The sequence below is a fragment of the Epargyreus clarus genome, unplaced genomic scaffold, assembly GCF_041222505.1.
Source record: "Epargyreus clarus isolate Ecla_fem2 unplaced genomic scaffold, WU_Ecla_fem_2.2 ptg000025l, whole genome shotgun sequence".
Lineage (NCBI taxonomy): Eukaryota > Metazoa > Arthropoda > Insecta > Lepidoptera > Hesperiidae > Epargyreus > Epargyreus clarus.
Genome location: NW_027332232.1, coordinates 2,335,846 through 2,350,108, shown reverse-complemented (window position 1 = coordinate 2,350,108; position 14,263 = coordinate 2,335,846). Strand labels below are relative to the sequence as shown.

At 40.5% G+C, this 14,263-nt stretch overlaps 3 protein-coding genes across 4 annotated transcripts in view; 2 read left to right on the top strand and 1 right to left on the bottom strand.

Moving 5' to 3' along the window:
• LOC140752749 (luciferin 4-monooxygenase-like) overlaps nt 1-14,263 on the bottom strand; it is an 83,828-nt gene that overhangs the window by 30,462 nt on the left and 39,103 nt on the right. The window lies entirely within an intron of this gene.
• Nucleotides 11,786-13,272, top strand: LOC140752760 (uncharacterized). Of its 2 annotated transcripts, none has more exons than XM_073087105.1 (2): nt 11,786-11,881; nt 12,256-13,272. In XM_073087105.1, the coding sequence occupies exon 2, from the start codon at nt 12,339-12,341 to the stop codon at nt 13,254-13,256; it is 918 nt and encodes a 305-aa protein (XP_072943206.1). In that variant the 5' UTR covers nt 11,786-11,881; nt 12,256-12,338; the 3' UTR covers nt 13,257-13,272. The 2 variants fall into 2 exon arrangements, with proteins under 2 accessions (XP_072943206.1, XP_072943208.1); XM_073087107.1 differs by lacking the exon at nt 11,786-11,881 and adding an exon at nt 11,945-11,992.
• LOC140752762 (uncharacterized) lies at nt 12,349-14,187 on the top strand. The gene is made up of 2 exons (XM_073087109.1): nt 12,349-12,469; nt 13,279-14,187. The coding sequence occupies exon 2, from the start codon at nt 13,344-13,346 to the stop codon at nt 14,133-14,135; it is 792 nt and encodes a 263-aa protein (XP_072943210.1). The 5' UTR covers nt 12,349-12,469; nt 13,279-13,343; the 3' UTR covers nt 14,136-14,187.

Here is a 14,263-nt window from a genome sequence, read left to right as displayed (position 1 = left end):
GCAGCTATTCATGCCCCGACAGCGGTCGTGCTCCGACAGTCTCAGTTCGTAGCTTGTATATATGCAGGATGTTGAGAAAACTTCGATAGCGTGTTTCAGAAAGCGCCATCTCTTGAAGAGTTGCGGGAAGTCGCCACAATCGTTCGTCGGCTATGTAATCGGGCAACTAAGTAAATAACTCAATAAGGGATGATAACACCGTCCTATTTTGATTTAATATTCGTGGATACTTTGTCACGCTGTCAGATTTAATCTTGAAGTCACTCACTATTTCATATACAAAGTAAAAACTGTTTAAGTGACCACTGCCGCCCGTGGACATCTATAATCAACTCCAGATGTAGATTGAAGACTTAATATGGGTTAGTCTTTGATGACTGACGGCGTTGCTAGCCCTGTACCCTTAGTATGAGTTTTTACGTTTAAAACGTTTAACGTTTACGTATTCGCTCATACAGCGCCGCCGTTGACGGTATCGGAACTGAATCTCCGCAGTAAAACGAAAGTATAATGCTATCGAAATTTAATTAAAATTAAGCATCTTAATCATCATCCCCCCCCCCCCCCCCCCCTAAGCGGAATGGATGAAGAGTTCTACTATCTATAATTTGGTTATAATTGGATAACGAAGTAAATTAATGAATAGTCGATTATACCTTCGCGGGTCCTACATTTATAATTTTGTATTTGTGTATAGTATTAAGTCTGTTATTATGTATTCTGTTTGTCTGTTTTCAAATTTTATTACATAAGAGTGTAGAAATAATTATAAATAAATACGAAGTTTTATCGCTAATATCTTGTCATTATTATTTAGACCTTAAATTTTATGGGATTTAAACACTATAAACGCTGAGACCAAGTTCTATCCACTAATATATTGTAATATCCTTATATCCTTTAATACTCAATTTATCCATTTGTTGCCTACCACAGTAGGTTCGATTTTATAAGCAGTAAAATTAAAACTTACCTTCACGCATTTTTTATCTTACTATTTTACTTCGAATTCATAGTATAAAAAAGAGGATCTGTCCTAAGAAACCATGTAAACCTTTACATAATCAGGGCCGAGGAGGGGGCGATACTAGCTGTCGATAGCTTAATAAGGTCTCCCTTATTGACACGTCTTAACTACTCCTCTCATACGCCCGTGATAATAGGCAAGGATATACGGCTGGATGTAGAAAATGTTAACATAAAATGACCAGAGGCATTTCTGTCTGTTCTAGGCGAGTCTTCGCATTCGCTGGCGAGGCGTAACGCCAAGACAATAATATCGTTTGCGACCGCCTATCCCTTTAGACTGCCGGAATCGGCCCTAATGTGTGTCTACTGTTCAGAGAGTTACCCGGATCCCTCGCTGTTCAGGAGGCATATGGATGAAGAGCATAAGACGTTTTGGCTTCCCGCGGCGTTCGCGCACTGCACGAATACCTATCTCAAAGTCGATATCACGGATTTAAAATGTCGTGTCTGTAAATTGGGATTTTCTGGTCTAATCGAAGTTGCGAAACATTTGGTTGAATCTCATCAGAAAAATATCGATTTCGAAGATTCCTTGGGTTTGCAACCGTTCAAATTTAACGAGGACGTGTTTTGCTGCGTGATCTGCGAAAAACACTTCCCCTGCATTCGGCTGTTAAGTCGCCACATGTCGACGCATTACCAAAAGTACACTTGCGAGGAATGTGGCAAATCGTACTCCACGGCGAACTCCTTGCAAAATCACATACGTTACTCGCATATCCGTGATCAGCACTTGTGTAGGCGGTGTAAGAGAACATTCAGCTCGTTGACCGAGAGGAGGGTCCATCTGGAATCCACGAAGGATTGCTGGCCGTATCACTGTGGCCGTTGCCACGAGCGCTTCATCCGATGGCCGGATAAAGAGAGACATCAGATCAAAGCGCATGGAGAGGATCAAAAGCTTTTCCATTGTCCTGAATGCGACAAGGTCTTCAAAACGAGGAAGACGTACGGACAACACTTCGCAGTGTCGCATGGAGGTGTCAATCTTGTGTGCTCTGTGTGCGGGAAGGATTTTGCCTCCAGTGCGAGTTTGAAACGACACAGTTCCGTTCACGACTGAGTTACCAATGTTCGTTCTGCTTGATGACGTTTTAGAAACAGGAGGAGCTTATCAACACATGAAGGTTCATGGAGTAGTAATTGAGTGAATGTATTTCATTATCATGCCAGGTTTTATCACACCAATACAGTGAACAGTGCGTGTGCATGACCACGAACGGTCTATTCGATGGCCGGTCAGACTCATCAGATACATGGAGAAGACGCTTTATTCTTATTTGTAAATTAGTATTTTAGTATAGGTAAATGGAATTAGACGTTGGGGTATTTTGTAAATAAATTAATTGAAATTTTCGCTCGTTAAGTGATCGTTTTATTTGGACATTTCATACACGTACGTTGAGACATAATTATCGACATGGAATTCAGCGAAATCATGTAAGATAAAATTGTAAGATAATATTGGGATACAAATGGTGTGGAGGGAAACATCGACTAATCTCATAAAACTATTTGATACAATAGGTATAAATAATTCACATCACGGAACACAGCAGCGTTGAACGCTGCTGTGTTCTACAACATAGAACATTCTTCAACATAGAACACAGCAGCGTTAAACGCTGCTGTGTTCTATGTTCTGGTATAAGGGAGATATACTTTCCCGAGGTGTTCCAGCTTAGTCCTCGTGGCATGCGTTACATCTGCGGCTGACCTCCGGTAGGAATCTTATCTCATCTGGGTCTGGTTTGCAGATGCCCATGGGAGGCAGTGGCCACTTACCATCCTGTGGATTGCATGCTCATCTGTTACTTCTATACTATAAAAATAAAAAAAGCGCTGGAGGGAGCTGGTCGACTAATGATCATATAAATATTAAATGCAAAAATCACTCGAAGTTCTTATACTTAACAATGTCAGGTCTTAAACTTATGCAAGTTAATAAAACTTCTCAATAGTAGGCGTGATCTCCTGAACATCTTGCGTGTCCCTCAAAAGCGACGTAAGTCAAGGGTTTATTTTTCTTTTTTCTAGAAACGCGACCGGTCAGTGACAAATTGAAGGCGAAACTGAACGCCGAGGTAGTGTTGAGGTATTCCACCGCCTACCCGTTCAGGCTGCGCGGGAATATGATGCGTTGTGTCTACTGCTGTGACGAGTACCAGGAGCCCGCGGAGTACCGCCAGCACATGGACGAAAGCCATCAGACTTTCACCGTGTCGACAGCCTTCTCCCACTGCGCTAAGAGCCGCGAGTACCTCAAAGTTGATTGCACTGATCTCAGCTGTCGATTATGCGGTGTGCCGTGTGATACCCTTGAGGAAATTGCAAGGCATATTCGGGATAGTCATGATAATAATGTGATTGATATTAACTATGAAATCGGGATGCAACCGCATAGACTTGACAGCGATAAACTAATCTGCTTTCTTTGTGATAAAAAGTTTCCGTCGATTAACAAGTTGTGTAGACACACGACGTCACATTACCAGAAGTATACGTGTGATGTGTGTGGACGGAGTTACTTGTCTAAAGAGGCATTGGTGTACCACGTGCGTTGTAGTCACACGGGAAGTCATGTCTGTAGGAAGTGCTGGAGAGAGTTCTCCACTCTTGAGGAGAAGAAGAATCATATGAGGGTCTCGAAGGCGTGCTGGTCATTCTGTTGCGTGACGTGTGGAGAAAGGTTCATGTCTTGGGAATTCAAGCAAAAACATTTAGTAGAAGCCCATGGACGGCCGAAAACAACGTACTCTTGCCCTGATTGCAGCAAGATCTTCGATTCTAGGAAGTTATATTACTTACATTTTACGTTGAAACACACTGACGATATCTTCGTGTGTGCCTGTTGTGGACTCAAGTTTGCTAATCAGGGAATGCTAGACGATCACCTACTAGTACATTCTAATGAGAAGAAGTTTCAGTGTAAGATTTGTTTGAAGTCGTTCACAAGGAAAAAGACATTGACACAACACATGTGGATCCATAGTGAAACAAAGAGATTCCAATGTGTGATATGTGAGAAACAGTTTGCTCAGAAAATTAGTTTAAAAGGACACATGAAAACACACCATCCAGAAGTGCCAATAGATTTTTAATACTCATATTAAAATTGTTATATTGTTCCTAATACAGTAAATTTTAAACCTGTTTTCGTCTTTGAATGTACCATTCCCTTGGTACTTACTTGGTAATCCTTAGATTTAGGTTAAGGATAGGTCACGTGGTTACTACATTGACCTATTTCTTTTTTGTTTTTAGGGTCAAGATTGGAAATTCGCGGACGTAGTGAGAGTGAGACAGAGAGAAAGAAAATAATTCTCGTATGCCAGACGCCGCAACGGCGAAACGCGGAACTAATTCTAAGAAATTCCACCGCATACCCCTTTAAAACTAGGTTTAGTCAGATACTTTGCGCGTACTGCCACGAGGAGTACGACGCGTTGGCCGATCTGAGATACCATATGAAAACTGAACACTTGAGTTCGGATTTTAAAAATGTTTTCTATAGGGCTAAGGATAATTTAATCAAAGTAGACATAACTGATCTCAAATGTAAGATTTGTAATCTAGATATCGAGGATATAGATAGCCTGATGCATCATTTCGCTAGCGAACACAATAAACCCGTGAAATTTAACGAGCGTTTCGGTGTTTTGCCTTACAAGCAAAACTCTGTTAACAATTGGATTTGTGTGTATTGTCATAAGGTTTTCGAAGAGTTTATTCAGTTCAAAAGGCACATAGGGACTCATTTTATGAACTATAGTTGCGAAAAATGTGGTACGTTGTTTCTGTCTGATCACGCGTTGAGAGATCATCATCGTCAGGTGAAATGCTTCCGATCGGCCTACAAAGCTCGGAATGGACGGGTGCTAAAGCCTAGGAGTAACGCTGAGATCATTCTGCAATGTTCCACCGCGTGTCCTTTCAGAACGTGGAAGAACAATTTCAACTGTGTCTTCTGTAGGGTTCAATCTAGTGATCCGAATGGTCTAAGAACACACATGGCCACCAGGCACGAGAACTATGACGTTCAAGCGGCGTTTTACAAGAAGTTGGGGAAGGAATTCCTTAAAATTGATGTTACTGACCTCCAATGCAAGCTCTGTTTCATGCCCATAGAGAATTTTGAGACGCTCACCCATCACCTAAAGAACGATCATCAACAACCTATAAATTTAGATGCTCAGTTAGGTGTTCTACCCTTCAGGTTGAATGATGGATCTATATGGAAGTGCACAATGTGTCCGAACGAATTTAAAGACTTTGTCTCCCTTAAAAACCACACGTCGGAACATTTCCAAAACTATGTTTGCGATACTTGTGGGGAGGGCTTTATTACTGAGTCAGCAATGATCGCGCACACAAAGATACCTCATGAAAACAAGTATAATTGCAGTCGATGTGTCGCTACCTTCTCTTCGCTGGACGAAAGGAACCTACACGTGAAAACCCAGCACACATCGACACCATATATGTGTGTGTACTGTAAAGACAAGCCAAGGTTTGCGAATTGGGAGTTGCGTAAGAAACATTTGATGGAAGTTCATAATTTTAAAACGGGCGCCGATAAATACGAATGTTCCACGTGTCAGAAGTCGTTTAAAACTCGCTCGGGCAAGTACAATCACATGGCAAGGACGCATCGGATCAAAAAGGATACGGAATTGAACTATCCCTGTAATAGTTGTCCTAGAGCGTTTACCACGAAACTGTTTTTGGACAAACATATGGCGAAGAAGCATTTTGATATATAATCTTAGGATAGGTAATGATATGATGAAATTATGTATTTATCGAACATTCCACAGATATGCTAAAGTTATAAATAAGTGTATTTGAAATTCTGTTTAAAATAGACTGGATTAATGAAATTGCGCGAAATGAAAGTGTGACTAAATATTAGTATTATTTGTATCAATTCAAAATCTTTTCAAGAAAACCGGAATGTTCTAGATCGAATAATGATGTGGTTTCTTTTCTTTTTTTAGGGTCCAGAAGGGAAATTGACGGGCTAAATGAGAAAGAAAGTAAGCCAAAAAAGAAACTTTTCGAACGATCGGTCAATCAGAATCCACAACGACAAAACGCTGTGCTCATTCTAAAACATTCAACCGCCTTCCCTTTTAAGACCCGATTTAATAGGATCGTTTGTTCTTACTGCCATGATGAGTTTGAACCGATGGCAGCTCTCAGGAACCACATCAAAGCTGAACATTCGAATGCGGACTTTAACAGCGCGTTCTACAAAGTTGTCGATGATCTGAAGATAGATATAACCGAATTTAAATGTAATCTTTGCGCTACCGATTTGTCTAGTGTTGATGAGTTTATGACTCACTTGTCTCGGGATCATGGGAAATCTGTTAACTTTGATGTCCCTTTCGGCGTGTTGCCGTACCGTCAAGGGCCTACAGGGCTCTGGATGTGTCTAGAATGCGACAAAACGTATTCGGAGTTCTCGCAAATCAACGGCCATTTGAGGACTCATTTGAAAATCTTCACCTGTGAGAAGTGTAGCGCTACTTTCCTCTCGGAGCACGGTCTGAAACAACACGAGCGCAACTTTAAGTGCTACAAAGCGACTTATAAACCTCGATTCGGGAAGGCGTTAAAACATCGAAGTAACACAGAGATTATTTTACAATGTTCCACAGCTTGTCCGTTTAGAACGTGGGGGCAGAATTTCAATTGTGTGTTCTGTCGCGTCCAATCGAACGATCCGAATGGCTTGCGAACCCACATGGCATCAAGGCACGCGAATTTCGACATACAATTAGTTTTTAATCGGAAGTTGCGGAAGGAGTTTCTCAAGGTTGATATCACGGACCTTCAGTGTAAACTGTGTTTTATGCACATTGATTCGTTGGACGACCTGATGGCACACTTGAAGAACGACCACAAGCAACCTATCAACGCTGATGTACAGCCCGGAGTGTTGCCGTTCAAACTTAACGACGGATCGAGTTGGAAATGCGCGATTTGCAAAATACAATTCACGGATTTCTTGTCGCTCATGAAGCACACAGCGGAACACTTCCAAAACTACGTTTGTGATACGTGTGGTGAGGGATTTATAACTGAATCGGCTCTGATCGCCCACACGAAAGTACCGCATGACAATAAGTATAACTGTAGTCGTTGTGTAGCTACTTTCTCCACGTTGGAGGAGAGGAATCTTCACGTGAAAACGCAACACACAACGTTGCCGTACATGTGTGTGTACTGTAAGGAGAAGCCTCGTTTCGCGACATGGGAGCTGAGGAAGCGTCACCTCATGGAGTTTCATAATTACAAGCCTGGGGCAGAGATGTACGAGTGTACGACTTGCCATATGAAGTTCAAGACGAGGTCCCAGAAGTATCATCATAATGTGAAAGCTCACAGAACTAAGAAGGAGACGGAGTACGGTTACCCGTGTGCACATTGCTCCAGAGCGTTCGCGACCAAACTGTCCCTGGATAAGCATATAGCGAAGAAACATTTTCATGTTTGATGTAGTCTTTAGTTTGTACGTTGGTAAAGTTTGGGAATTGTGTGCGAGGTACTTAGAAAACTTTGAAAGCGTGATTCAGCACACGCGTAGCGCCATCTTTTGACAAGTAGCGGGACTACTTCAAGCAATAGATATTTTTGTATAAGGGTTGAGAAAATCTTTTTTTCATACGTATCCTCCAGAGGGCGTACCAATAATCCAGTCTATGTTTTTTTTATAATGAGAAGCGAGTAGGGAATCTGGACCTTTAGCTTAGATTAGATACTCAACTCTCCTGAATTGTAAAGATTGTTTAAAAAAGCTCTCGAATTTTCTATAATAATATTAAAAAATCACTGTCTGCCTAGACATAAATCGAGGGTGAGCGTTGGAGTGCTAGGTATAGGGTCATTATGGCCATTATTGATAATCTACCCACTGTTTTGCTTACCGACGATCAAAATTTCAGAATGTCTAGAAGAAATTGTCAAATCGATCTTAGGTAGGCAAAATATCGGAAGGATTGGTTATTAATAACGAAAGATATAATACGTTGCCATATTTCGATCTTTGACAGGTAAACTATATGCTTTATATGAACTGAAAAATCATGTTTTATTTAGTAATAAATCCTCATAATTATTGGAATTGGATAAAGATTTTAAGAGATCAATTTTAATGAAAGATTTCGACTATTTCTGATGGAACAATAAAATATTCATGAAGAACTGTCAAGCAACATTTGACAGATGTCAACGTTATATGTCATAGAATGTGTAAATAATACGGAGTAAACTTCTCGTATACTAATACTAGACTACTAGTTCGTAAAATGATGTATTACTTAATTTTTATTTATTATTTATATTATAAATAGGATGTATGATTTTATACTTTTGATAAGGATAATAATGTTGGTAAAATTATATCTATGATTGGATTCGCTCATACATATCTTGGCCAGGAACTTGGCTTCTTGCATGTCTCTTGGGCAAGACGAAATACATTTTCTGTTATTTAAAAATTGTTTGACTACCAAGCGCCTGTTTTACCACTATTTTATTAGTCTGGCCTGTGTGTATCCGGGTAGGTAATGGAATCTTCGAACTCGATTTGAACGGTCGGATTAATTGAAAATTTTGAACAATTCTTAAGAACTGATGACAATACACAATTTTAATGTTTTCGTCTCATACCCCTCATCGGGATCGTCAGGATTAACGATTTGTCTTGGACGATTTTAGAACGGTTTTTACTTTTTTAAACTTTAATATTTTTATTTAAATTATTTAAATTGCCTCATAGCATTACATCAAATAATTACAGACGAAATAAGTATGGTCGTACACAATGTATACAACGATATGATTTTGTTTCGCTACGGACCATGTGTCACTACACACATGCTTAATATGGGCTCGAACACAAAACTGCGATGCGACGCGATGCGAATTCGCAACGCAGAAAATTGCGATGCGAATTGCTGCGATGCGATATCGTGCGGCGTAGCGTCTCTCAGGGTGACCAACAACAACAACCACTGTGCGATGCGAATCAATTCGCAAGTTCTTGCGATGCGTCGAGGGAGCTCGCAGATTTTTGCGATGCGACGTCGCATCGAAGTTTTGTGTACGAACCCTCAGGCAGTAAGCCGTAGCCCTTCATCAAATAGAAATTATGTACAAAACTTAAAATTGAATTAAAACACTTAACATAGATTTAAATTGTTATATGTGGTATTAAATTCCTAAGTTATTGTACGCTTATAATGTATGTATGAGTATTAAATAAGTTTAAAACATTGCCTGACTTTTGTTTACACCAAATTACAAGTGTTTTTTCTTACATACTTTTTTAAATTGTCTTGTTACTTCATATGTACGTCAGGCTCTAATCTTGCAATTGAATTTGAACCAGTTACCGTCAATATATTGCGCTGAAATTTTGCATACATGTTTCGTTTGATTTACAGTGCAGATAAACTTAGTGACGACATTTTAAATCCATTATGGCGGATGCCAAGATGGTGGATTAATTATTTCTTACCCACCACCACGATATGAATATCAAATCTAAGAAATCAATTCGACGTTACTTTGATTTCAAGGTGGCTAAAATTTTTTTCTTATATACCCCTTGATATGGGTATCAAATGAAAGTGTTTGCTGAGAGAGAAAAAGATTATTATTTCAAACGTTTTTTACTAAATTAATTTCTCTATAAAAAATCTGCGACCAGATTTCTTATTTTTTCTTCAGCCTCAGATGCCTTGCAAAATGAAATGTAAAGGCATACGTTTCTGTCTTTTGATAACTTCAACCTTGACTCTATGGTACATAGACTTTATGGATTTTATTTCATTGATATAGTCCGCGCATAACTGATAGTCCGCTCTGAATATAGAAATAAATCGCACCGCCACAGCAAATTGTATGACTACACCTGCTCGCAACAACTTCAGAGCGAACTAGCAGTTTGGCGTAAACTATACTAACCGCAGTTAAGTCAGTCACACATTCAACACTTACTTCAAATAAATACTTAAATGTGTGGGTAGTCATCATTTTCTACTCTTATACATTGACACTAATTGAGTTTTCTTTTTTAATCACCGAATTTAAACGCATTAACCTTATACTTCCACACAACGAAATAATATACATATATTTAAAATGTTCTTACCGATAGTAACTTAAAGAAAAAATGTAAAGAGGAATTTGCTCGAAAAAGGGATGGAAACCTTCCTCATGATGTTCAGTCCTGCGCAAGCGTATTACAAAAGCAAAACTAAGGACTGACAATCAAATTTTCTATTTTTAGGAGCCCGCAAGCAAAACGAGCCGGAAACTGTGATAAAAACTGAGCTGGAAGATATTGTTTTCGGAGAGTCACATAAAACAGAGAAGCGGCCGTATCAAAGAAGCGCCAGGGCTGAAGCTAGGTTCATCACTAAGAAAAACGCTAGTGCGATCTTAGAATGCTGGTCTCTTTGTCCTTTTAGGTGGAAAAGGAATAGATTTAAATGCGCTTACTGTGAGGATAACTTCACAGAGTGTTCAGACTTGAGAGACCACGTCAGGCTTTGCTCAACGCAACACACAGTCAAAGACATCTACAGCAAGTTCAAGGAAATGACGCTTATAAACGTCGATATAACGGAAACCATTTGCAGACTTTGCGCGTTACCGTTTTCTTCTGTTGCCCAAATGGCTCAGCACGTGATCGAACACGGCTACGACTTCGACACCTCCCACCCAGACGGCGTCTTGCCATTTGCGTTGGATAAGGAAATGTGGCGTTGCGTCATCTGTCAGGAGAAGTTCAACAATTTCCTTAAACTCTACGAACATATGAATTCACATTACCAGCACTATATTTGTGCGACGTGCGGGAAAGGATACATGACTGCGCCGCGGTTGAGGAAGCATTCGGAAGTGCATATCACAGGGTCGTTTCCGTGTGATAAGTGTGGGAAGAATTTCACGATGCGTGCAGCGAGGGATTACCACAAAGCTCATGCTCATGCGAAAGGACCAAGATACGAATGTCCACAATGCAACATGCGGTTCACTGGGTACTACGAGAGGATGAACCATCTGAACGAGGCTCACAGGGAGAAGGAAGTCTCCTACAGTTGTACCCACTGTGAACACACCTTCAAGACGAGTGGAAAACGCGCAATTCACGTCCGTACGGTCCACTTTCCTCAGCAACGAAACTTCTCCTGCCATTATTGTAACTGGCAGTTCAAGGCAGCGTATGAGCTGAAGAGGCATATGGTGAAGCATACGGGTGAAAGGAATTTCTCGTGTACGCTCTGCGAGAAAACGTTCCCAAGAAGCAAAGCCTTGCGAAGTCATCTGAAGACTCATGGGGATCTTAATTGCAAGTGGTGTGGATTGCCTTTCAAGCAGAAGACGAGGTTGCTGGCTCATATGAGAACGAATCATCCGGAGTTGAATAACCTCGTCGATCTACCTGATAAGCTTTTAGGATTTTGATTTTTGTACGTAAGGATCTTCTTTTTAAATAAACGTAATTTGGTAAAGTCTCATATTTTTGTATTATTTCGTCCTTTTTGAAAATGGGTATTGAAAGTCAGTGTAGGTTACATTTTAATTAGTAATAGGCATACGTAAGCGTTTATTTCTACATTGCGTAAAGTTTAAATACACAGAACAAATTAAAGAAATGTTTGATGAGGGGAGAAAGGTACAGTTCATTATATTCTTACCTCATAACCGCTAAAACGTTCGTCTTACGTGATCTTGAATAAAAATTCTAGTATGCGTTTAGGCGTCATTTATGTCTACAGGCATTGAACGTGTCGTGTCAGACAAAATCATATTTTTCTATACAATATTTGGACAGGCACGGCCTGGATCAGTGCGTTTGCTTCATGAAAAATATATATTTAAGTTTATACACCTTGTATATAATGATATTATTTTGTTTTGCCACGGACCGTGCCTGATACGTGAGGTGTCTGTAGATATAAATGCATTAACTTGATCGTGTTTCGTGTCAGTGGCGGACTAAGCTAGTCGGAGGCCCGGGGCGCAAAGTTGAATGAGGCCCCCAGTCTAAGAAGTTGATCTAATGTTACAAGCTTTTACAAATGTCTACAAGAGAACTTGTTAATGTTTGGAGGCCTCCCAGGTCCAGGGACGGCGTTTACTGCCCCTCCCTCCTTTTCGTTAATGGGTATTACCATTCGTCAGTAACGTAGTTTATTTTCTTTTTAGGTTCGACTAGTGCGAATGATACAGAAGTAGGAACAAGAGTTTGTCGAGGTAGGAAGTTGAAGGAGATAGTAAGCGCCCGTCAGATGAGACGGCGCAGGCGAGCCAACAACGCTAACTGGAAACCAGAGGATTCAGAGAAGAGAATAGAAAAAACAATGATGCGCAGAAACGCTATGACTATTCTAGAATGTTCTACCGCTTGGGCGTTCCGTTGGTACCGAAACTCCTTCTACTGTTCCTACTGTGACGCTAAGTTTGTTGAGCCGAATGTTTTGCGCGAGCATGTGTTGCAACATCTTACTGAGTCGCCAACCAAACGTGTGTTCTCGAAGCTAAGGGAAAATAATATGATCAAAATAGATATAAGTGACTGGAATTGTAGGCTATGTGGCTATAGGATTGAGAGCTTAGATTATTTAAAAGAACATTTGACGAGTATTCATAGTAAGGTATTTCAAGAGGATTTTAGTGACGGCGTCCTTCCTTTCAAGTTGGAGCTAAACGGCTACCACTGTCAGAAATGTATGATGTATTTCGTCAGCTTCGCGAATATTAACGCACACATGAATACGCATTATCAAAACTATATTTGTGACGCCTGCGGCAAAGTCTTCGTGTCTATATCTCGGTTTAGAATTCATGTACAGTCGCACGAAACTGGTAGATTTCCGTGTTCCTGTGGTGAGGTTTTTGATACGAGAGGCAGTCGTAATAGTCACAATGTGCGGGTACATAGAAAAGGCGTTCGGTACGCTTGTCCACATTGTCCAGATCTTTTCACAACGTACTATGCAAGGATTAAACATTTGGTCAATGTACATCCCACTCTAAATACGTTTAATCACGATTACGATGGAAAGTCGTTCAAACGCGATTTAACTCATTCGGTTGGGAGAAAATATGAATGTCCAAATTGTTCATGCTATTTCGTCAGTAAATCGAAGTTAAGAAAACACGTTGAACTCACCCATCAAGAACGCCCGAATGAGACAGCAGTATAAGACAATTCTGTTTTATTTTTAGGAGTGGCGCGCAAAACATCTGAAACAAATACCGTACAAATAAAATGGACTAAGAAACGGAAAGTGATGGGTGAGAAGGCGAACGCTGCCTTCATTCTGGAACATTCCAACGCGGTCGCGTTCAGGTGGATGCGTGGGAAGTTCATGTGCGCGTACTGTCCGCAAATATACCCGAATGTCAGCGAAATCCGCCTACATTCGGCGTCTCATAAGAAAATGGAGATTTTCGAAAATCCAGAAGTTCGAAACTCGTTTCCGTTAAAAGTTGATATCACAGATCTGTTTTGCTCCATCTGTCAGCAAGCTGTGGAGAATTTGGTTGAACTTAAGAAACATTTGCAGGAGACGCATGCAAAGAGTCCGGATCAAGAATACAGCGACGGGATAGTTCCTTTCGTGTTGACCGGCAAGATATTCAGCTGTGTGCACTGTGGAACACACTTCGAAGGGTTCATGAGTCTGTTTATACACATGAACGTCCACTACCAAAGCTTCGTGTGCCATACGTGTGGGAAGAGTTATTCAGGGAAACATAAGCTTAGATCCCATCAGAAGTGCCACGAGATCGGCCAGTTTCCGTGTTCGAAGTGCGAGATGATCTTTAAGAATCGGGTGCTGAAAAATCGGCATTTAGCGCTAGTCCACGGGCCTAAGAAGAGGTATCGATGTCCGATCTGTGATACTACGTTCGATTCCTGTCATGCGAGATTGAAGCACCTCGCAGTGGTTCATGGTCAGAAGTCGGAGTATAGATGCAGCCTGTGTCCCTCTGTGTTTGGGAGCGGGACTTCGAGATATTCCCACATGAGGATAGTGCATAAGAAGCAAAGTGCGGAGAAATTAGCGAAGCCACAGTGATTTTTTATTTCGTTACGTATTTAAGGTTATAATAAATTGATTGAGATCTGAATTTGAAATTAATTATTAAAATTTGTATATCAATGAGCTATTACAAGTGGTTACACATAAGGTTGCGAAGATTCTTT